This window comes from Rhinolophus ferrumequinum, chromosome X, assembly GCF_004115265.2.
Source record: "Rhinolophus ferrumequinum isolate MPI-CBG mRhiFer1 chromosome X, mRhiFer1_v1.p, whole genome shotgun sequence".
Taxonomy (NCBI): Eukaryota; Metazoa; Chordata; class Mammalia; order Chiroptera; family Rhinolophidae; genus Rhinolophus; species Rhinolophus ferrumequinum.
The window spans coordinates 47,689,194-47,713,330 of NC_046284.1; the positions used below are offsets into that span (position 1 = coordinate 47,689,194).

The window sequence follows — 24,137 nt, forward strand, 5'->3', positions numbered from 1 at the left end:
TGAAAATGATTAGCCTTGGCTTCTTCCTTTTGATAAGACAATGCTAAAGCCAGCCCACACTAATTGGAATTTCCAAGGAATAAAGTTCCACAATCCCACACAATGTTTAACTGACCTCATGATCAGGAAATTGTTCACTTATGTAATGAATATCCCTTCAAACAACATGGGAATTCATTTCCTCTTGACTGGGTTTTTCACTCAGGGCTGTCACTTGGCAGCTTTCCAGATAATCAAAACAGCCCTCCAGATGCTATTCTTACAGTCCAGGAGGTCTTGGACTTGTTGGCCTCTGCCTGTGAGTGTTCCCACTGGCTCCTTTGCACCACCCCTCCACCTTCATCCCCCACCCCCACCCCCGAGAATGCTGAGTTGGGCAAGTCTCTTGGGGAGTGAGAAAGTGACACTTGAGAACATATTGGTTTATTATTACACTCAGAGGAGTAAAATTAACCACCCGAGCTGACTCAAATTGCCAAGGGGAAGATGGCACCACCTTTCTCATCTTGTCTGCCTTTTTCTTGGTTTCTACTTCGTCTCCATTTCTGAAGCTGTTGAATCATTTAGTTGAAGGGTGCTTGTGTTACTCAGGGAAGTCCCCTGCTGCCCGGAATTCCAGTGGCCATTGTCTCTGAATCAGTGTTCTGTTTTTTAAAAATCATTGAACTCATCTTCTCATTCTGGCTCTTTTTAGGGCCAAAGCAAGAAACTAGTAGAAATTCTGGTGTTGATGGTCAGTCGTTGGCTGAATGCGTTTTCTGTCCCATAAAATATACTTGCTTTTTAATGAAGACAGTCAGTGCCTTTAACCCAAGGGGGTAAGGTCTTCACAGTATCATCAAGTATCTTTTGTGGGAGATGCTGACCCACCCTTTTGCACCCCATTGGGTAATCCGAGAAGTACATCCAAGTGAAAGGCTGCAAAGAGCATCTTCTCTTTGTACGTCTGGTGTGACTGGCCTTTGTCCTGAGCAACCCATACAGCACTTGGTCAAAGTATCACAGACTCCAAAGTACTATTGGAGAAAAGGAGCTACCACTGAAATGCTGGGTCGCCTGCCGCAGTACTCATACTCATTTGGCATCTAGTTCTACATCCCATTATACTTTCTAATATCTGAAAGCATGTGAGTTTTCTCAATGTTATCGCCACAAGGCCATGTTTTCAAATAGAAAGTTCTTCAAAGCCCTCCTAGGAAGTGACTTACGAAGTGGTAAGGGTGCCATTCTGGAGGAATGGGACTTCGTGGATGACACTAAAGCAGGGCCTGATGATTTGCCCTTGTGTGGTGACTTTCTGCTTTGTCAAGCCCTAAGACGCTCCTGCTTGCCTTGTGGAGAAATGAGGCCCAGAACATGGAATAGTAGGCAAGACTTAACTAGGAATTCCTGAGCTGCAATTCCTAGGAAAGTGGCAGGTTTTGTGAAGTGTATGTGTGTGGGGGCGGGGGTGGGGGGCAGCGGTGGTCAAATTAGCTTCTGTATTGCTGTGCCTGATAACAAACAGCCTGTTAATATTTTATCAGTGATCACATCACAGTGCATAGTAAGCCACCACTTGGGGCAAAAGAGAGATAACCTGCTGGACTTCTTGTTTGAGGCTTTCCCCCTCCTGTTGAGATAAGAGAATTTCTCATCAAAGCTAGGAGCCGCTTGGGCAGCGAGACCAGGCTGGGTGAAGGCCAGGCTTCAGCCAGCTGAGGACAAGCACAAGCACTTCCCAGCCTGGGGCCTCCATGTCCCAGAGTGGGCGGCTGGAGGCATGACAGGATCCCCTGTCTATGGGCCCGGGGCTGAGTGGGAGGGGACACTTAACCCTGTAAGGCCTCATTTGCCTTCCTTAAGCACTGGGCACCTTCTCCCACATCTGTGTTTCTGCTCTAGTCCAGAGCCAGAAGGCCCCAGGTTACCCGAATGGGCACTGTCTGCGGCCCCCAGCAATTTCTGGAGACATGCCCCAGAGAAGGGGATGAGGGCGAAGAGGCTGAGCATCAGGGTCACTGTCTCTTTAGAGCCATTTACGGGTCCTGTGGGGCACATTCCGAGGTGTTTTGGGTTAGCTGAGCAGTGTCTCCCTGTCCCCTCCTCAGTATTGCTCTCCCCCACCCTATTTCTCAATTTTCCATTGTCCTTCCACTGGAGGAAGCAGTTTCTTTCCATCATCCTTCCCCCAGAAGCTCAAGCAAGTGCCAGAGCCTCGTTTCGTATGGATTGGGATTTGAGGCGATTTACACATATTTTTGAACTAGCCCCCTGACACCCCTATCTTATGGCACTTCTCCCCTCTCACAGGACAAACTATATTGTGCCTTGGACCACACTTAGGTGTGCATGTCTTATCTTCCCTAGATCAGCTGTCAGTTCCTGCAAGGCAAAAACTACCCTGGTTCACCCTCGTAACCGGCAAAGCCTTTACCATTTTTCCTGACACAGACTCAGAGTGCAGTTAGTGTGGCTGGCTGGCGAGAGAGCTGCTGGAATGGCTGTTTAACTGGTTGGATTAAGGTATCTCCAAAACTTGCCTTTCCACCAGGAAGCCAGTTTCAGCCTCCACCTCCCCATTAATGATGACATCATAGTGGATCACTAGGGCCCCAAGAAGGAGAAAACATGAGTCACTCTATTATCAGAGGAATGAGGGAGGCAGAAACATCTCCTTGTGCAAGGTTCAGAGCCATGAGGCTGGAGCATAAACCCAATGGCCTTCGCTATCCCTTTGCTCTATGGCTAATCTAAATTACTTTATGATGGAAGGCAATGGAACCCTGTTTAACATGGACCCAGACTCAAGGAAATTTCTAGGGAATTGTCTAGATCAAGGTTTTTCTTGCTCAACGAGCCATAGGGAAAACCAGTCAAAGGCTTTTCTTGCTCAGCCAGTTGCTCTTTGTCAAGTCTACCCCGGTTTTTCTAGTTGAGGATGAACTTCTAACCCCTTCCATAGATTCTTCCCACATTAAAAGGAAGGAGGACCTCCCAGGCCATCCTCATCCTAAGATGAAGGGAAGCTCTGTGCCCTGTTTCCCTCAAAGGCCCTTAGAGTCCAGTAGCAGATGGGAAAGGAGGGCTGCAGGAATCTGAAGAGCAACAGGCGCTCTTAACACCTTCTGAGCAGAATCACAGACCTATATTGCTGCGGGAAGGGTTTCTAAGCTTATGTTCAGACTCTGACACTCTGATTTCAGGAAACTTACCTCTCTGAGCCTCCGTTTTGTTTCCTGTAAAAGACCCATTCCGTTGGGGTATTTGGAGCACACAATGAAATTGATAGATCTGAAAGTGCTTTGGTTGCCAGGTGGTGGGTCGTTGAATCCCATAGCAGACTGCTGCCCACTCAGCAGAGCAGAGTCAGCAAGGCAGCCCCATCTTCCAACCTCCAGTGGCCCCCCCCATCAAGGGTACTTGGGTTTCCGGTGCCAGACCAGAGATGTGATCTCTTATTAAACTTCTGTTCAGAGAGCCCTCTCTCTGCACCCTTATTCCTGCCTGCTGCCATTCTTTCCAAATGGGCTTGGGTGCCGGGGTCCTAGCCTCTGCACCAAAGAAGGCTCACTTTGGGAAGGCAATGGCAGTAGTGCCTGTTGTAACAGGCTCCTGTGTGCTGGGGCCCACTAGGTCCGGGGACTGGGTAAGCCGAATCTTGTAGGGCTCCATTATCATCAGTGTCGCCACAGTTAACATCTTTATGAATTAGGCTTTGTTAGTTCCAAAGGAGGTGAGAACGGGACCAACTCATTGGCCTCCCAAACTCCCACACCTCCAGAGTTAGGGGAATTGGAACTGAGGTGCTGTGACTTCTTCAAATGTAAGCTTGGCCTCTCCCCTGTGAGGACAGTTAGCTGGGTCCAGGCTGGCCAAGTGGCCAGCATGACATGTGGGGCAGTTCCAGGTGGCATACTCAGTGAATCGGTCCTGCTCTCCCCGATCCCCCTCACAGGCAGCCAGGAGAGCCTGTGTGTCCCCAGTGTTACCTTGTTGGCCGTATGTTGTTTTCCTTAGGCAGCTTGGAGACCTCTGGCAGGCTCTTCCTATTGGCTGTGAATATTTGTATCAGCAGAGTCCTATTTTGGGAGTCAGGAGACTGGGACACAAACACCAGCTGTGTGGCTCTGGGAAAATCTATTTGGTTATGTGGGCCTTAGTTTCCCCATCTGCCAAATGGAGATAATCAGATCTCTTTCACCTTCCTCACAATGAGGATTCAGAAAATGAAAGGAGTAAATACATAACAAATTCAGTAACTAACTAAAATGAAAGAATTGTGAAAAGGGAGGAACCCTGGGCAAGATGAAAAGGTAAAAGTTTTCCTGGGGAGGAGGGGTATCTTGCTTTCTTAATATCTTCAGAAAAGTCTATCATTTTAAATCCACCCAGTGGGAAGAAAGGCCATTTTCCATGCTACCCTTTTCTTAGCCCAGTTCTCTCCATCACACTTGTCTTGTCTGGGCCTCTTTTAATGAATAAAACAGTTAGTCAATCAACAAGTGTTTATTGATCATCTACTGTGTGCCCAGCACTCTTCCACATAGTCTTTATCTGTAAGTCTGGAGGATACATAGAGGTCTAAGATATGGCCCCTACCCTCCAAAAGTTTACAATGTACTTGTGAAATCAGATATAAGCACATGAAAATATAACTATGCATCAAAAATTATGAATGATAAGCATCGAAGAAGTGATTTGTACATTGAGGGAGGGGTAGGAGAGGGACGGAGTGGTCAGAGGAGGCTCAGTGAAGGAGGTGGTGCTGAGCAAGTTGTTCAAGCGTGAGGAAGACTTGGGAAAGGGGAAAGTCGCCTTCCAGCTTGGGAGAACAGCTTAATCAGGCTAGGAAGTGGAACTGTGCAAGGCATGTAGATACAACGAATGGGCCCCTTGTGCTGGCACTGAGGTTTGGGGAGGTGTACTGGACTTTGTCAGAAGTTGCTCATGCTTAGGCTGATGAGGGAAAATGCCTTTGGTTTGTTTATGACTTCCCCCACCCCCACACCAGGGGAAATGGAACATTTTCAGGCCTTGGAGCTGTCTGTCTGCCTGGGAACTATTCTCTATACTCTCCGACCTCGTCTGAAATCCCAGGCAGCAGCTCATCTATCACTCAAATCAGGGCTGTACCACCTTGGGCTTGATTATTCTATGCTGAAGCCCTTGGATGACTTTTAGCAACTGGAATTTCTGGTGAAGGATGATGGGGGAAGTATGAAGGGTGACAGGAGGCCCACCTGGTGCTGCAGTCTGCAAGAGTCTCTGTTGTGTTCTATGGGTGGACCCCAGGGTCCGATCTCAGCCTTTGGGCTGATTTGCTATTAGGCTTGAAGACTCTCTGTGGTGGGGAAGGGAGCTGCCTCTCTCTGGCACAACAGAAATATCTACTGGAGCCACCACACATGTCCACCCAGCTTCTTACATGCCACAGTTCTTTTCTCTTGGGCAGCATCTAGGAGTGGTATTGTCACAGTCCTCCACAGCTCCCACACTGTCAGCCCCCAGCTAAGGGCTGTCTCTAGAAAAATCAGTTTCCCATTCCTAAGGAAACAATCATGTAGGGCCCTTAGCCTTGTTGTTTAGCAGGAGGCCAGGTCAGATGCCCCAGAGGGAGGCAGGAGCTTCAGTGAAAGGTGGGACTGCAGCTTCTGAGGCACTTCCTCAGTGGAGACAGTCTGCTGCTGCCTGGAGCTTTCCACCATATCTTCTTTCCTTGTGCTTTCCTCTAGTTGTGGGCTAGATCCCCAACCTGCAAGTGCGAGCGAATTCTGGGAAATGCCCTAGGCAGTGTTTCTGGTCTTTTTGGGTCCTCAGCTACCTTCCCTTTCTCGCATCCTGCATCCAGTTGCTCTCTGTTCTCTCAGTACAAGTGGGATGGCTCTATTTCCGTTTATGCACAAACCAGTTTGGACACTTGGAGACATAACAAGAGTGGGTCGGAAGCTCCAGAGCCCATTATTGGCCAATCCATTTCTTTGGAGGGAGGTTTGAGAAGGAGGTTAGAGCCATTTTCATAAAAGCCACTACTCCTCCTTTCCCCATCCTCCAGCAGTGAGCTAAGAGCCAACCTCAGTCAGAGGGAGGGTCTTTGATCATAGAAAGCATCAGTCAATAGGATGTAATAAGTGAGTTTATGGATGGATTCCCAGGTAAACCAAAAGGCAGAAGGGAGCCTGTGGGGTCTGGCTTAGAGTAGGAAGGTGGGTTTGGAGTTGAGAGTTGGAGAACTCAGTGTGTGGGGTGTTGGACCAAGGTGAAGGAAACAGAAAGGCTGGCTTGGCAAGCATCTTGACAATTCAACCTGTTTGCTGTCACACCAGCTCCCATTTCTGCCTTCTCTTGATACAGTGGCCCAAATCAGTCTATCCTCAGCAGCACCTTCTGACACGATCCAGTGGCAATGTCCCTCACCTGTGGCCCTGACGGGGGGTCGGGGGGGGCAGGGGGGCTGTCCACTAGTTTTCACAGACCCAGCCACCCCCCGTTTCTGGCCCCTCGTTCTTCACACATACCCTGTCAGGCTGTAGGAGTTAAACTCATTCTTGACTTTGGGTGGTTGATCAGGTCTTGGAGAGCTCCTAGTGGCGAGGGGCTGGGCCTGGTAGGCATCATAGTAGTTGGAGCGATTTCTCTCGGGTGCGCAGGAAAAGCAGAGGATGATTCCAGCAACGAGGGAGAACAGGGAGGAAATAATGCCCAAGTAAAGAGCCTCTCCGATCTCAAATTTCATGCTGTCAGGCACCAGTGGGGAGTAGAAGTCCCGCAGGATCCCATGAAGATTCCAGGCAACAGGGATGAAGCCCAGGAGACCACCAAGGATGAAGAAGACTCCACCCACTACTGCCACTCTGTCCTTGACTTGGGAGTCTTGGCAGAAGACTGTGCATCTCATGCCCACCACAGAGACAATGCAGGCCAACGAGGAGATTGCACTGGATGTCACCATCATGGCTTGGGCAGCCTGGATGTCAGCGGGCAGGCCTAGGAGGGTGCTGTAGATGTCACACTGGGTGATGCCTGTGCTGTGTGTGGCACACTCCATCCAGAGGCCCTTGGAGAAGCCGACTGCTGTCACAATACTGGCACCGACATAAGAACTGGTTCGCCAGCTGGGGAGCAGCATGGCAACTAGGGTGCCCAACAGCCCCAGAAGGCCCAGAATATAGCCTATAACTTGGAGGCCAAGAGAGGCCATGACAGACCTCTCAGTAGAAGTGTCTTCAGGGCCTGTTCTCTCGTCTTTAGGCTGCAGCTCTTGCTCCTTGGATCCCGTCCTCTATTCCCTCATTTCAGAGTGTCACTGAGAGGCCAACTTTTCTCCTCCTTACAAGTGTGTGGGTGGCCACAAGCAGGCTCAAGAAGGCATCTAGAAGACCTAAAAAAAAAATCCATAAACTAGATTAAATATTGACCAGAAGCTTATGAGAAACCAGAAAATGCTGGGTGCCTTTTGACCTTTGTTATCTTTAGAAATAACACATGAGAAAGAAAGAAAAAAAAAAAAAAAACTTTGAAAGTGGAGCCAAAATGTCATCACCTCCTGCGTAGGCACATGCCTTCGGCTGGCAGCCAGACAAAAGCGGGCGCCAGACAGGCAGCTGCTTTCCCAGAACGTGGTATGGCAGTGGCAGTTGTAGTGGCTGTTAACTCCAGATCAGGCTGTTGGCTGGCACGGTTCTGTCTCCAAGGCCTGCTGTTTAACACACTGCCCAGCAATAATGCCAGAGGGCCCCTCAATTGCAGACTGAGGCCAAACTCCAGGAGACTGGATCAGGAAGAACAGGTCTTAGGATATAGCCTTGGGCTCCAGGTTATTAGAAGCCTCTTGAATCTTCAAGGGGGTAGAAGGCAATGGTTTAGCCCTAGATCATCCAACCCATGGTGAAAATTTACTCCAGGGCAGGTTGGGGCAGGCAACAGAGTCTTCTGTCTACACCCTGAGGTTCACATCCTCCCGGACCTACCCAAATCCCCCTCCATAGGCTAGCCTAAGGCCTCCTGCATGTATAACACATGCAGACATTTCCCATCTGCTCTCCTAATAGATGCCCTCCGCCATCCCTAGGCCTCTCAGATGACGTGGGAGAACTCTGGAGCAGAGACTGTTCCAGGGCCTGGAAGAAGGAGCCTGGAAATTCACTGGGAGGACAGAGGAAAGGGAAGCTGTTCTTGGCTTTGTAAAGGCCAAGTATCTAAGGCAATCTTTTGGAATTGCAGAGCTTTCCAGGATTTTGCAGTGTTCAAGGACCCTTACTCTTGCCAAGGTTCAAAACACTAATGTTCAAGGGCATATCCCTTCTCCAGCAAGACTCTCCAGCCCACTAACTTTCAACCCACCACAATCTGGCTATTCCATTTTTAGCCTTCTCCAAAATTTCTCTTTCCCTACCAATCTCATCAATGTGAATATCCCTCAGAAGTCTATCCTTTTCTCAGTCAACATTCTGGTCTCTGAACACACTTATCCACCCCATGACTTAATCTCACACCCATCCACTGGCATTCTCAAATCTACATTTCCAGCATAGACCTTCCTCCTGAGCTTCAAGACTTCCAGAACAATTATCTATTTAAAATGCCCACTTGGAAATCTCATAGGAACCTAAAATTCGATGTATTTAAAAGAGAATCATCACCTCTCCTATTGCACTCCTCCCCAAGCAGTTCTTCCCTGGGTTCCCTATGGTCACTGAATGATATCTCTATCCATCTTCTTGCGCTGGACCAAAATCCTGGGAGTGATTTTTGACACCTCTCTCATGCTTATCCCTCACCCTTTATGGTCACTGTCTCACCAATTCTACCTCTTGTCTATACTTCAAATCTATGGTACCCTTCTTTCTATCCCTACTGTGACTTTCCCAGTTCAGAGCTTCATCATCCTCTCTCTCCTGGACTATAGCAACGTTACTTCCAGTCTTGCCTCCTCCAATTCATTCTCCACGCTGTTGCTAAGGTGATCTTTCAACACATTAATCTGATCAAGTCACTACTCTACATAAAACATTCCAGTGGCTCCCCACCAGCTAAAGAATAAAGTGCAAACTTGCTTGTACTCTATGACCTCTCAAGCTTCATCTCTTGCTATTCCCCTCCTCATGCTCTATGCTCTTGCTGAACTAAATTACTTTCAGTTCCTCAGTCAGACCGTGTTGGCTTTTCTGACAAATCTGAGTACAGGCTGTTCCTTCTGTGCAGAATGCCTGGCATTTTTCTCCCCCTGTTTAGTGCCTTCTCATCCTTTGGGACTCAGCTCAGAAGTCTCTTACTTTAGCCTGAAGTGCCCCTCCTCTATGTTCTTACAGTATCTTGTGTTTACTTACCTCCATCATAGTAATAAGAAGAATAGTAACATTATGTAGTGTTTCCTATGTGACCATTGTAAGCACTTCACACATGTTAATGCATTTAATGTTACAATAACACTTTGTGGTACCAAAATCCCTATTGCACAGATGAGGAAACTGTTTAAATTTCCTGTTTAAATCCTCATTCTTCCCCATTAGTCTGTGAGCTACTGGAAACCAAAGGCTTTATCTTATTCATCTCTGTGTCTCAAGTGCCTTACACAGTGCATTACCCAGAGCCAGTGTTCACAAATGTCTTCTTAATGAAGGAATAAAAGTGGTAAAGAGGTTTGAGGGATATAAAATATAGACTTTTTCAATGAGTCAATGACATCTCAGTGTAAGGGACCTGAGCTGCCTGGTGTTGGGAAAGGAGATTGAGAGAGGGAATCAGAGGAAGAAGAAGGGAAATGGAGAGCGAGAGCGAGAAACACGAAGACAGGGATGGAGAGATGGAAACAGAGAGAGATACAGGGAAAAAGAGACAGAGAGAGAAACAGACAAAGTTTCACCATTTTAATTTATATACAATTGTTGAATATTTTGTCTCTTCAACCAAATTCTAAACCATTTGAGGGAGGAACCGTATATTAAACTTCTGTTGTGCCTCTGCAGCATTGGGCACATGGTTGATAGTCAATAGTATTCATCAGGGATGGATATGACAGTGCCAATATTGATGCAAAGCTGTGCGGAGCAAGGGCCAATAAACATTTGATAGGAGGTGGGAAGGGAAATCTAGTTTGAATGTCACCTCTATCACTTACCAGCTGTGATGCTGCAGAAGTCCTTTCCAGGTATTAGTTTTTTTATTGCTAAATGGGGCACAATTCTACCTAGCCCACTCATGACTGTGCATCTCAGTGGGGCTTTCACGGTTACTTGTTAGTCCATCTACTTCCCCCAGCTGAGAATCTCTGGGTGACTACTTCAAATACTTATCACTCTTTTTGAACTACCCTCCTCTCTCTGCAGCTATTACCCTATCCACAGCATCCTCTTTGCAGCCAAGATTCTAAAACAAGCCATTTCATATTGAGGTCTCTACTTTTCCCCTCTCCGACTCACTGCTCAACCCTCTGAAGTCTTGCTTCTGCCATTAGCCCTCCACTGAAAATATCTCAATGAGGTCAGAAACAATTTTCTTGTTCAAAATCCAAGGGTCATATCTCTGTCATCTCACCTTGTCCCTCTCCTTCATAAAACTGTCTTCTCCCTTGTTTTCTGTAACACTACTCCCAGTTTTCCCTGCCTCTCAAAATGATTCTCTTAGGTCTTCTTTATAAGTTCCTCTTCTTCTTCCCACTCTATAAATTTGACTATCCCATCCAGGGTTTCATCTAGACTTCTAGATTTTTTATTCTTTACATTATCTCTGGGAAATCTCATCCACTCTGTCTCCATGGCAATGACTCCTGAATCCATACCTCTGGCACAGATCTCTCTCCTGAATTCAACATTTGTACACTCAACTGCACTTGGCATGACCCCACCTGAATGCTTTAATGGCACCTCAAACTCAACATTTGCAAAGGTGAAATCATCTGCCCTCTTCTCTCTCTCTACCCCCAAACTATTCCGCACACAGTCTTCCCTATTTCAATGGAACCATCACTAATCCAGTAACCCAAGCCAGTCATCCTTGATGCCTCACCTCTTCTTGACATGTAGTCAATTATGAAGTTCTATCAGATCTACTGGTAAAATATATTCTGAATAAATACACTTTTTTCCCATCTCCATTGCCTAAACTTAAGTTCAAACTACATGCAACTATTATCTCTTGTCTATCTGGAAATCTCATAAGCACCTCAAGTTGATCTCTCCAGTTCCACTTCTGCCCTGCCCCTGCAATCAATTATCCATCCAGTAGTTAAGGATCTTTATAAAATGGAAATGAAATCACAAGTGCCACCCCACCTCTTTGCCATGCTTAAAAAACTTCAGGACCTCTTAATTGCTGTCAGGAAAGCCATCATTGTCCAACTCCTCCTTTTCTTCCCAGCCTACAACCAAATAAACTCATGTGCGTGCGCATGCACACACACAATCCAGCCGTACCTGAACACATGTACTTCTCTGAATTTCCCTTTCTCTCTATCTCCAAGCCTTAAGCATGCTACTCTACCATCCACCATTTGCTTGACTACCATATTTAGCCATGTATAATGCACACTTTTTTTGCCCAAATTTGTGAGGGAAAAATAAGGATGCGAATTATACATGAGTAGTACTAATTCCGTGTCTATATAAATGTTTTTAATTCTTTTATTTATGCTTATGAGTTAAAAATGTAACTCTAAAAATCAATAACGATATCCATATGCAAAATAATAGCCTGGAATACCACACCAGTTTTGCTTAACTTATGATGAACTTGCAACGATGAAGAGTTCTTGGCCTTCTATGATGTATAAATATCATAAATTTGTTACCGGTACGTAAAATTGTTTGTACCTTGTATCTGTTCCTGTGTTTTGTAATTATTTGTCACATAAAATTTCTTGTAACATAGTATGTTAAAAAAATAAATGCTAAAATTCCTTTATAATACAAAAAAAACACGTATCTAAATGTAAACAAATAAAAATTTGAATTAAAAAATTAAAACGAAAGGGTTTTTTTATTATTAGTTTCAGGTGTACAAAACAATGTAATAATAGTCAGACATTTATACCCCTCACAAAATGATAACCTCCCTCCCCCAAATCTACTACCCCTCTGATATCATATATACCTGTTACAGTTCCACTGACTCTATTCCTTATGCTGTACTCCATATCCTGTGTGTGTGTGTATATATAATTGTAGTTGACATTCATTACTATTCAGTTTCAGCCTCAAGTGTACACTTCAGTGGTCAGGCATCTACACCATCCATGAAGTTCTCTCCCTAATAGGACTAGTGTCCATCGGATACCCTATAAAATCTTTACAACATTATTGATTATATTCCCCAAACTGTCTTTCGTATCCCCGTGGCCATCTTGTGGTTACCGATTGTGCTTTCTAATCCCCTCACCTTCTCCCTTATCCCCTCCCCCCTCCCATAGAGCAACCCTCAGTTTTCCTCTATATCTCTGAGACTGTTTCTGATTAGTTTGTTCATTTATTCTATTATTTAGTCTCCACGTCTAAGTGAGATCGTACGGTATTGGTCTTTCTCCGTTGGACATATTTCACTTAGTATAATGTTCTCTAGGTCCATCCATGTTGTTGCAAATGGCAAGATTTCATTCTTCTTTATGGCCGAGTAATACTCCATTGTATAAATGTACCACGGTTGCTTAATCCAGTCATCTACCGATGGGTATTTCGGTTGTTTCCATGTCTCAGCTATTGTGAATAGCGCTGCAATAAACATAGGGGTGCATATTTTTTTTTTGAATTAGTGTTTTGGATTTCTCTGGATAGATACCTAAGAGTGGAATTGCTGGGTCATAAGGTAGTTCCATTTCCAGTTTTTAGAGATACCTCCACACTTCCTTCCATAGTGGCTGCACCAATATGCAATCCCACCAGCAGTGCACAAGGGATCCCTTTTCTCCGCATCCTCGCCAGCACTTGTTTATAGATTTACTGATGATAGCCATTTTGACTGGAGTGAGATGGTATCTCATTGTGGTTTTTATTTGCATTTCTCTAATGATTAGTGAGGTTGAACATTTTTTCATATGTCTGTTTGCCATCTGTATGTCCTCTTTAGGAAAATGTCTCTTCATGTCCTCTGCCCATTTTTTAATTGGGTTGTTTGTTTTTTTGGTGTTGAGTTGAATGAGTTTTTTTATAAATTTTGGATATTAGCCCCTTATCAGATGTATCATTGAAAAATATCTTCTCCCATTCAGTAGGATGCCTTTTTATTTTATTAATGGTTTCCTTTGCTGTGAAAATCTTTTTAGTTTGATGTAATCCCATATGTTTATTTTTTCTCTTACTTCCCTTACCCAAAGGGAAATATCAGTAAAAGTATTACTAAGGGTAATGTCTGCAAATTTACTTCCTGTATTTTCTTCTAGGAGTTTTATGGTTTCAGATCTTACATTTAAGTCTTTAATCCATTTTGAATTTATTCTTGTATCTGGTGTAAGGAGGTGGTCTAACTTAATTTTTTTTGCATGTGTCTGTCCAGATTTCCCAGCACCATTTATTAAACAGACTGTCTTTACCCCAATGTATATTCTTGCTTCCATTGTTGTAGATTAAATGACCATATAGGCATGGATTTATTTCTGGACTCTCTATTCTGTTCCATTGATCTATGTGTTTGTTTTTATGCCAGTACCATGCTGTTTTTATTACTATAGCCTTGTAGCATGATTTGATGTCAGGTATCATGATACCTTCCACTTTGTTCTTATTTCTCAAGATTGCTTTGGCTATTCGGGGTCTTTTATAGTTCATATAGGATTATATGTTCTATTTCTGTGAAAAATGTCCTTGGTAGTTTGATAGGAATTGTGTTCAATGTATATATTGCCTTAGGCAGTATGGACATTTTAACTATATTAATTCTTCCTATTCATGAGCATGGTATGTGTTTCCATTTGTTTGTATCTTCTTTACTTTCCCTTTGAATTGTCTTATAATTTTCCGAGTACAGGTCTTTTATTTCTTTGGTTAAATTTATTTTTAAGTATTTTATAGTTTTTGAAGTAATTGTAAATGGGAGTGTTTTCTTAATTTCTCCTTCTGATAGTTTATTATTGGTGTATACAAATGCAACTGATTTCTGAATATTAATTTTGTATCCTGCTACTTTACTAAATTCATTTATCAATTTTAATAGTTTTTTGGTGGAGTCTTTGGGGTTCTCTGTGTACAGCATCATGTCATCTGCATATAATGACAATTTTACTTCCTCCTTACCAATTTGGATGCCTTTTATTTCTTTTGCTTGTCTGACTGCTGTGGCTAGAACTTCCAGAACTATATTGAATAAAAGTGGAGAAAGTGGGCAACCTTGTCTTGTTCATGATCTTAAGGGGAAAGGTTTTAGCTGTTCCCCATTGAGTATAACGTTAGCTGTGTGTTTACCATATATGACCTTTATTATGTTGAGATATGATACCTCTGTTCCTGCTTTCTTAAAAGTTTTCATCATAAGTGGCTGTTGGATTTTGTCAAATGCTTTTTCTGCATCTGTTGATATGACCATATGATTTTTATTTTTCATTTTGTTAGTGTGGTGTATCACATTAATTGATTTGCAAATATTGAACCAACCTTGCATATCAGGAATGAATCCCACTTGATCGTAGTGTATGATCTTTTTAATGTACTGCTGAATTCTGTTTGCTAATATTTTGCTGAGGATTTTTGCATCCGTATTCATTAGGGATTTCAATCTGTAGTTTTCTTTTTTTTGTAATGTCTTTGTCTGATTTTGGGATCAAGATGATAGTGGCCTTGTACAGGGAGTTTGAGAGCCTTCCCTCCTTCTGGATTTTTTGGAATAGTTTGAGGAGAATAGGTGATAATTCTTTTTTGAATGTTTTGTAAAATTCACCTGTAAAGCCATCTGGTCCATGGCTTTTGTTTGTTGGGAGCTTGTTGATTATTGATTCAATTTCACTGGTAGTAATCAGCTTATTCAGAGTTTCCATTTCTTCTTGAGTTAGCCTTGGAAGGTTGTGTGCTTCTAGAAAATTATCCATTTCTTCCAGATTGTCAAATTTGTTGGCGTATAGTTGCTCATAGTATTTTCCTAATTTTTTAATTTTTTAATTTTTATTTCTGTGGTATCTGTCCTCACTTCTCCTCTTTCATTTCCGATTTTATTAATTTCGGTGCTCTCTCTCTTTTTTTAAATGAGTCTGGCTAAAGGTTTGTCGATTTTGTTTATTTTCAAAAAAAAAAAACAGTTCTTGGTTTCATTGAGCTTTAGTTTTTTTTTTTTTTTTTTTGGTTTTTGGTTCGTTTATTTCCACTTTGATCTTTATTATTTCATGCCTTGTCCTCTCTTTGGGCTTATTTTGCTGTTCTTTTTCCAGTTCCCTGAGGTGTAAAGATAATCTGTTGATTTGAGATTTTTCTTGTTTCTTTAGATAGGCCTGCATTGCTATGAATTTTCCTCTTAGGACTGCTTTCTCTGCATCCCATAGATTTTGTGTCGTTGTGTTTTCATTTTCATTTTTCTCGAGGTATCTTTTGATTTCTTACTTGATCTCATTGTTGACCCATTCATTATTTAGTAACATGTTGTTCAGCCTCCATGTATTTAAAACAAAATATTTTTTTGCCTGGACGTTTGGGCCAAAAACGTGGGCACACAGTATACATGGGAGCACATTATACACGGCAAAATATGGTAATTGCTTGTCATGCTTCAGGAATCATCCTATCCTTGAAACCTTCCTTGGACCCCTCTACCCACCCAGTCTGTGTGAAATACTTTTAATTTGTACTCCCTATTTATATCTGTGCTTTCAGTGATAATTGATGAGGTACCTTGAGGTTTTGGGGGAGAAGACCTCTGCCTCCCAGAGGAGCAGCTCCTGCTCCAGCCTTCTTGGGATGGTGGCAGAACAGCCGATCTTGAGTTTCCCATGGGTGTCAACAGTGTGCCCAAGAAGAGAGCTTCTCCCCAGAGCTAGTCCTGACTCAGTAGGAGTACATAGGGAAGTAGTTTGGAGCAGGAGGAAGGCAGAGTAAAAAAAAAAAAAAATGCCATCACTGTGGTTTGTAATCTCTAGAGAGTCTGGCTTGGCATAGCTGAGCAGGAGGAAGAACAAGTTGTTGGAGCTTATTCAATTGGGAGAAATGGCACAATGGGGGTCAGCTTTCAGCCAGGGTCAAGAAAGTAGGGATGGGCAACATAGCAAGTGGTTGGGTGGTAGGCCAGGCTAGATTCTGTTTTGGTTTGTGTGATGAATGGTAGAGGGTTTAGAGAAAGAGTTCCAGCCTGAGAATCAAATGACCTTGGAAATTCCTATTAGTGTGGGCTGGCTTTAACATATTCTTTTTTTTTTTTTAATTAAAGTTTATTGGGGTGACAATTGTTAGTAAAGTTACATAGATTTCAGGTGTACAATTCTGTAACACTTCATCTATATATCACTTTGTGTGTTCACTACCCAGAGACACCACCCACTCTTTCCATCACCATATATTTGATAGCTTTAGCATATTCTTATCAAAAGGAAGAAACCAAGGCTAATTGTTTTCAAGATAGACAGTATGGTGTAGTGGGAAAAGAACCTGGACTTTGGAGTCAGAAAAGAATTTGATTTTGCTTCTGTACTTTCTAGCTGTGTGGCCTTGGGAGAGTCACTTCCATTCTTTACACTTTAGTTTTCTCATCTGTAAAATGGAGATGATACCAGCCTCTCAGTGTGGTCGTGGCCAATAGTAAGTCCTTAACAAATGGTTAACTGTATTCAAAGCATATTGGTGACCTAAAGGGTAGTGTCAACGTCACATCAAAATCTGTGTGTCTCAGTTCTGCCTGGAACATGTTGAGGAAGTTCCCTAACTTCTCCAAGCCCTAGTTTGCTCATCTCTAAGGTTTTGAGTCTCAAATAAGGTAATGGGGACAGGAGCCACTCTGATAAATATATAAGATGCAACAGCTATTATTAGAAGCAGGCAGCTCTGAAAGAAATTCATCTCTTTGAGGGATCCTCCTAGAAGTCAAGCCCTGGCTGCTCTGGAGGAACAGAGAACTCTAGGTCTTGCCAGTTGAATTTGTCTTCTGGGCATGGGACCAACACACTCCATGGTCCAAGAGCTGGGCAAGAAAGCTTCATTTAGGATCCTTAACTAATCTTCCTTAGAGGGGAGATTAGAACTGCAGGAGACGATTAGGGGGATAAAGACTGACAGGAGCTTCTGAATTAACCCCTTCTTGCCCTGCTAGTCCCCCTGATTTTTTGGTTTGAGAGTCTTGTGCACAGACCCCTTCTTTGGGAGCACCCTCATAAGACTGAGTGGGGCAAGACAGGTGGGGTTCACACACTCAAGGAAGGACCTCATGTGGTGTCCTGGGGGTGATGGGGGCCACCACAGCTCTCTTCTGCCAGTCAGCTTCATTTCTCCATGTGTTGACCTTCCAGCCCCTCACAGGAGTCTGAGACCCAGCCTCTGAGGGTTCCAGTAAGTGGCAAAGCCATTCCTTTGAAGCCCCACTTTCTGGAAAGTTTGTCCTTGGAGCAGTTCACCTTTCCTTCGCATCAGTTGATTGATAACAGCTTGGGGAACTGCAACTGGATTGAGAGATTTTTCTAATTGCTTTTAAAAAGAAGTTTATTTTTGTCCTGAACATCAAAGTAAATCACTCTCATTTTAGAAAGCTAGAAAATGCAGAAAGGCAGCCTTTAGAAAACAGACATTACCTACAATCTCCCCAACTAAAATGCTGTTAATGTTTTGGTTCCAACTCTGTTTCAAAGAGGACACTTCAAGAGAATAATGTCTCAGTCCAAAGAAGGAATTTCTTTTGTTTTTATTGATATATAATTGGCATATAACATTGCATTAGTTTTAGGTGTACAACACAATGATTTGACATATGTATATATTGTGAAATGATCACAATAATAAGTCTAGTTAACATCCATCACCATATAATCACAAGTTTTTCCTTTTTTCTTGTGATGAGAACTTTTAAGATCTACTATCTTGGCGACTTTCAAATATACAATACAGTATTATTAACTAAAGTCACCATGCTGTATATTACATCCCCAGGATTTATTTATCTTGTAACTGGAAGTTTGTACCTTTTGACCCCCTTCACCCGTTTCATCAACCCATCCCCACCCCACCCCTGCAGCTGGCAACCAACAATCTGTTCTCTGTATCTATGAGCTCAGATTTGTTTCATATTCCACATATAAGTGAGATTATATAGTATTTGTCTTTTTCTGTCTGACTCATTTCACTTGGCATAATGCCCTCAAGGTTCATCCAAATTGTTAAAAATGGCAGGATTTCCTTAAAAGGGGAATTTCTAATGACAGACATGCAGACTAGTGGAGGAGTTATTTAAGGGCTTGAAGGGGAGACTTCCTGACTTCACTCAAAAATCCTCCTTCTTAGATGGTAGGTGGGGTTTTGACAAGGGGGAAGGTGAGGGAATTAGAAAGCACAATCGGTAACCACAAGATGGCCACGGGGATACGAAAGTCAATTTGGGGAAGGTACTCAATAATGTTGTAAAGATTTGGTAGGGTATCTGATGGACACTTGTCTCATTAGGGAGACCACTTCAGGGAAGAGTTAGATGCCTGATCACTGCACTGTACACCTGAAGCTGAAGCTGAACAATAATGAATGTCAGCTACAATTTTATAAGTGTATATATATATATATATATATATATATATATATATATATATATTCACAAGAAGCGGAGTACAGCATAAGGAATAAAGACAGTGGCAATGTAACGGCTGTGTGCGATGTCAGAGGGGTAGTAGACTGGGGGATGGGGGGTTATCACATTGTGAGGGGTATAAATGATGAATGTCTAACTATTACAGTGTTTTGTAGACATGAAACTAATAAATAAAAAATGAATTGAAAACAAAATCCTCCTTCTGCTGACTCCCTGAGCCTTCATGCTAAGGAAGGCACTGGAGCTGGCTGTGAGGAAACACCCCTTCTGATCATCCTTAGGCCCCTTAGTTAGAGGAGTAAACTGTAGTTCCTTTCCTCCCATCCTTTTTATCTCAGTCCTTTTGCCCTCAAAAGCTCCATTCAGAGATTGTGATCTGATTTGGAGAATGCTTCCTCTGGTCCTGTAGTTTCAAAGACTAGAAACTTTGTGGTAGCCTTGAAGAAACAAATACTACCGACCTACCTGAATTTTGCCTCCAGTGTCCTTCCCTCAGAACCCCAAGGTGGCCCAGCCTGGCTGGACCGTGGGCCAAATTGACAGCAACTAGGAAGCAAGAGCCCACCTAAGTGAGTTTAAAAGGCAGCAAATAAATCAGAATTGAGACACTTACAAAGCAGTTCCTTTGGAGAGCCTTGGAGGAGACGTATGGCCCTGGAGAAGATACTGAGGGAGGGGAACAAGGTGCAAGGTGCTAATATTCCAGGCTGAGGTGATAAAGGATTTCTAATTGTTTGCAGCAGCTTTGCAAAATCCATCTGCAAATCTCAGCCTCAAGTCAGAGACTTATTACAGATCAGAATTAAACCCCTGGAGACTGTGGAAGATTGAGGTACTTAAAAAAAGTTTGGCAAAGTTTGTGTTTTTCCTGTCAAAAACTCCAGCTGGGCTTTTGTGTGGTGACCTCTGTGAGCCCAGGAGAGGACTTGGGGGAGAGCAGTTTGGCCCGAGGAGGAATTCGGAACATTTCAGCTTTGGGAATAGGGAGAGGAGGGAGGTCTCTTATGCCCATGAGGTGTTCCTGGCTAGCAGCCTTCCAGCCCAGCAGGAAGTAAGCCTCATAAACACAGCCCAGTGAGCTGGTGCCCAAGCAGCCCTGCACTGCCTACAGCCGGGCAGACTGTTCCACCCATGTTTGTTCTCCAGCAAAGCCCCCAGCCCTATCCCACTCTTAAGGCTGACCCCAAGGTACAAGGGCAAATGTGAATTACAGGTTCAGACTCTGTTGGGTTCAAAGAGCAGGTCCCTACAAGGTCGGACTGCGATGTCCATAGTAACCATAGGCCTCCCCTTTGTACCACACACAGGGATACCTGTGTCATTTCAGTCTCCCACGAGGTCTGTGGAGTAGAGTACAGAGACTGGGTTTCCTCTCCAAGTGGAAAAAAAAAAAGCTTTCCTTTTTTACTGATTAAAAAAAAAAAAAAAAAAAAAAAAAAAAAAAAAAAAAAAAACTAGATGCTATTGCAAAGAATTCAGAAAATAAGAAGAAAATAGAGGTCTTGATAATACTACCAGCAAGAGGTGTAATGTTAATCATTGTTAATATTTTGATGTACTGTAGAGACATGAGTAGAAATATTTTTACAAAATTGAATCACATTATATCCTGCATATTTCCATGTCAATTAAAAAAATGAATCTGGATCATCTCTTATGACTGCACTGTATTCTATTATATAGAAATATAATCTATTAAACCAATAACTAATAGACATTTTTGTTATTTCCATTTTTTTCATCATTATAACTTAGAATCTTTACACACAATATGGATAATTCCTAGGAATAGAATAGCAGGGGCAAAGAGTATGCATACTTTAAAGGCTAAAACAACATATTAGAAAAGTAGGGCAGCTATTACTATTTCCAGATGAGAAAGCCTAGGCCCAGTGAAATGAAATAAGTGAGTTACTCAGCATCCCCAGCTGGGCAGTAATAGTGAGACCTGGAATCTAGGTCTTCAGATGTCGGGTTGAATAAACTTTCCAGTGTACCTTGCTGACTCCCTCCCAAGGATTCCTATGTAAAAATGATAAGACTAGTGGCCACTATTCATTGGACACTTTCTAGGTGCCAGGCAGTGTGCTGAGGGTTTTCTATACATTGTCTCACTGAGATGCTTCAGAGCCAGGCCTAGGCACCAAACCTGGCCATCTCTGAAGCTTGGTTCTTAATCATTATGCTCTACTCCATTTTTGAAGTAATATCAAAGCAAACAGGCAGAACGTTGCCTAATGTGAATTCAATGAAGCAAATAAAAAATCATTGTCCTTTCCAACGTGGCCCATAACTGTTTTTCAGGTGAGAATTGGGTACTGACCCCTGACAGTGCTCCCAGGGTGCTTACACTTGGCAAGCTGGGACAAGCTAAAAGGGAAGCCATGTCTGAGTTCAGACTTGGGGATTCTTTAGGCATGAAAACAAGCAAGATTGAAGGAGTGGGAAGCATAGCAGGCTAACCCTCTAACCAGCTGTGCGAACTGGGGCAATTCTTCACATCTTCTGTCTCCGGGCTTCATCCAGCTGACTTCCCACAGCTGGGCTAATGAATATGACAACATTTTCACAAGTAAAAAATGCTGGCTGAGTGCAAAATAGAATTATCAGCTCACAGTGACTCTGCAATTTAGAATAGGAAAAGGCAGAATCTTAGGAGCAGGTGCCAGGACGGATGAGGGTACTTCGTTGGCAGGATGTGGTTACCAGACTGGCAGTCACTCAAAGACTAGGTTCTAACACGGTGTTTCCTACAGGTTGGCACTGTCAGATCCTGGTGGAATCATGCCAAAGACTATGACTCCTCAGTGTTGAACCTGGGAAGCTCCTTAGTAAACTGCTGAGACCCTTGCCAACATCCAGAGAGCCTGGATAGGTGGGGGAATGGAGAGGGGTCTGAAAGAAGGGAGGAAAGGACAGCAGTCTGAGAAAAGCAATATCTGGTTAAGGAGAGGAGTGAGCAGTGAGAGAATAAAGGGAGGAAAATGAGGGTCTGGGAAGAGATGGGTTAGGGAAGAGAGCAGGAGAGGCCTTTGAGGAAGAAAATCTAAGAGAAGTCTAAATAAAGCAAGATCTTGAGGGAGAGGGAGGAGATGGTACTATGAAAAGAGTTTAGAAAGAGAAATAAAAGAGATTCTAGGGGCAAAGGAGCAGGGGTGAGAGGGCTATGGGAGAAGGAGTTAGGGTCTAGGGCAGAGAGAGGATTAGAGGTATGAGTATTCCATCGCCACCAAGAAGTTCTCGTCAAAGTCACAAATGACACCCATGACACAAAATCCAGTGGCTGCTTTTCAGTCCTTAACTTCCTTGACCTCTCTCTGTTGCAGTGTTCAATGCCCTCGATAACTTTGCCCTTCTTGAAATGTTTTCTTCTCTTGACCTCTGTGATACCACTCTCCCCTCATGGTCCTCCTATCTCTCTGGATATTTTTTCATTTGCCGACTCCTCCTCAGCCAGATCCTTAAGTATAGGTGTTTCTCAGGAGCCCGACCTAGGTCTTCTTCCCTTCTTACTCTGCATCCCCACTCTCGGAAGTCTCATTTATCTCTCATGGTTTCAATTACCCTGTATATTCTGATGACTTCCAAATTGTCATTTTCAGCCCAGACTGCTCTGAAATTCACTGCCCTTATATACTGACATCTCCATTTGGATAAATCAAAAGCATCTCAGACTCAACATGTCCAAAATTATATCGTTGATTCCTTTGCAACTAAGACCAATCCTTCTTCAGTCTTCTTCATTTGCAAAAACCAGTTGTTTAAACCAGAAACCTCAGAGTTAGACTTAATTTCACTCCTTTCTCTTTCTTTGGCCCTCCACTCCCCATCTCATTTGATGTGTAAATCTTTACAATCCTACCTCCAAAATAAAGCTCTTTCATCCATCTAATAATTTCCCATGTAAACATGATACCTCCATTACCATCATCTCTCAAAATTTGTGGTATCAGGACCAATTTACACTTTTAAAAGTTATTTAGGAAACAGGCCAATGTCCTTCAACTAGTGAATGGATAAAATATAGCACATCTGCCCAATGGAACACTACTCAGCAATGAAGAGGAATGGACTATTGATGCAGATGACTACATAGATGAAGCTCAAATGTATTATGCAGAGTGAAAGAAGCCAGATTTAAAAGGCTGTCTACTGTGTGATTCCAATTACATGACATCCTTGAAATGCCAAAACTATAGGGATGGAGAACAGACGAGTGGTTGCCAGGGGTTGGGGATGGTAGAAGGAGTTAACTACAGTGGTTTGGCACAGTGAATTATTTTGGGTGTTGAGACTGTCATGTTTGGTGCATAACTCTACTATTTGTCAAAATTCATGGAACTGTACATCCAAAAGAATGAATTTTATGTGCTTTTCCACATTTCATCACACAATATTAAAATGACATGTATGTATATTTAAAAATAAATAAATAAAAGGTATTCATCAAAAATGATTAAAGATTCTGAAGGGCTTTCATTTTTATGGGTTATGTCTATTGACATTTACCATACTAGAAATGAAAACTGATAAATTAAAAACTATTTTTTAAATTTAAATCACAATGAAAAACACATTGCATGTTAAAATAAATAACATAATTATGAAAAAAAATACCTTTTCCAAAACAAACAAAAAATTATCAAGAAAAGTGGCATTGTATTGCATTTTTGCCAATCTCTGGATATCTGGCTGAATAAAAGGCAGCCAAATTCTCATATCTGCTCTTGCATTCAATCTGTTACCATATGTTGTTTTGGTTAAAGTATATGAAGAAAATCCAGCCTCACAAAGAAATGTTGTTGAAGAAGGGGTTATTTAATAGCTGTTTTGGCAGAATTCTAAGAATGACCCCAAATGACCCTCACCTGTGTACAATAAATTTCTCCTTTGAGAGTGGGTGTTTATGATGTTTATCGGGGTACCCCCATGATTATGTTACTTAATTGACAAAGAAAAATTACCCAGGTGGACCTAATGTACCCATGTGAGTCTACAAAGCTGAGTGCTTTCTCTGTCTAGTGGCAGAAAAGGAAGTCAGAGAGATCCGAAGTCTGAGAAGTACTTGACTTGTCATTGATGAATCAAAAAGGGAAGGGGCCACATGAGAAGGGATGTGGGCAGCCTCTAGGAGCACAGAGTGGCGTTTGGATGACAGCCAGCAAGGCAACGGGGAGCTCAGGCCTACCACTTGCAGAATCTGGACTTTTTTTTTTTCTTTTTTTTTTTAACATTCTGAGTGAGCTCGGATAAGATCCCAGTTCAGCCAACAACTTGACTTCAGCCTTGTGAGACCCTCAGCAGTGAACTCAGGTGAACCCACCTGGACTTCTGATCTACAGAACTGTAAAATAATAAATGGGTATTGTGTTAAAGTTGTTAAGTTTGTGGTAATGTCTTATGGCAGCAATAGAAAACTAATACATTGTGGATATTCTTCTTCGGTACTACACCTAAACTTCACAAGT

At 42.9% G+C, this 24,137-nt stretch overlaps 1 protein-coding gene across 1 annotated transcript; it reads right to left on the reverse strand.

The window, feature by feature from the left end:
- Positions 1–118: 118 nt before the first annotated feature.
- CLDN2 (claudin 2) lies at positions 119–19,418 on the reverse strand. Its single transcript, XM_033119295.1, has 2 exons — positions 19,283–19,418; positions 119–7,360 (listed from the first exon to the last, which is right to left on the reverse strand). Exon 2 carries the CDS (start codon positions 7,178–7,180, stop codon positions 6,488–6,490), a length of 693 nt encoding a protein of 230 aa, XP_032975186.1. The 5' UTR covers positions 7,181–7,360; positions 19,283–19,418; the 3' UTR covers positions 119–6,487.
- Positions 19,419–24,137: the final 4,719 nt, after the last annotated feature.

Coding starts and splice junctions, on each gene's coding strand:
- CLDN2 (XM_033119295.1), bottom strand. CDS start 7,180: ATGGCCTCTCTTGGCCTCCAAGTTATAGGCTATATTCTGGGCCTTCTG.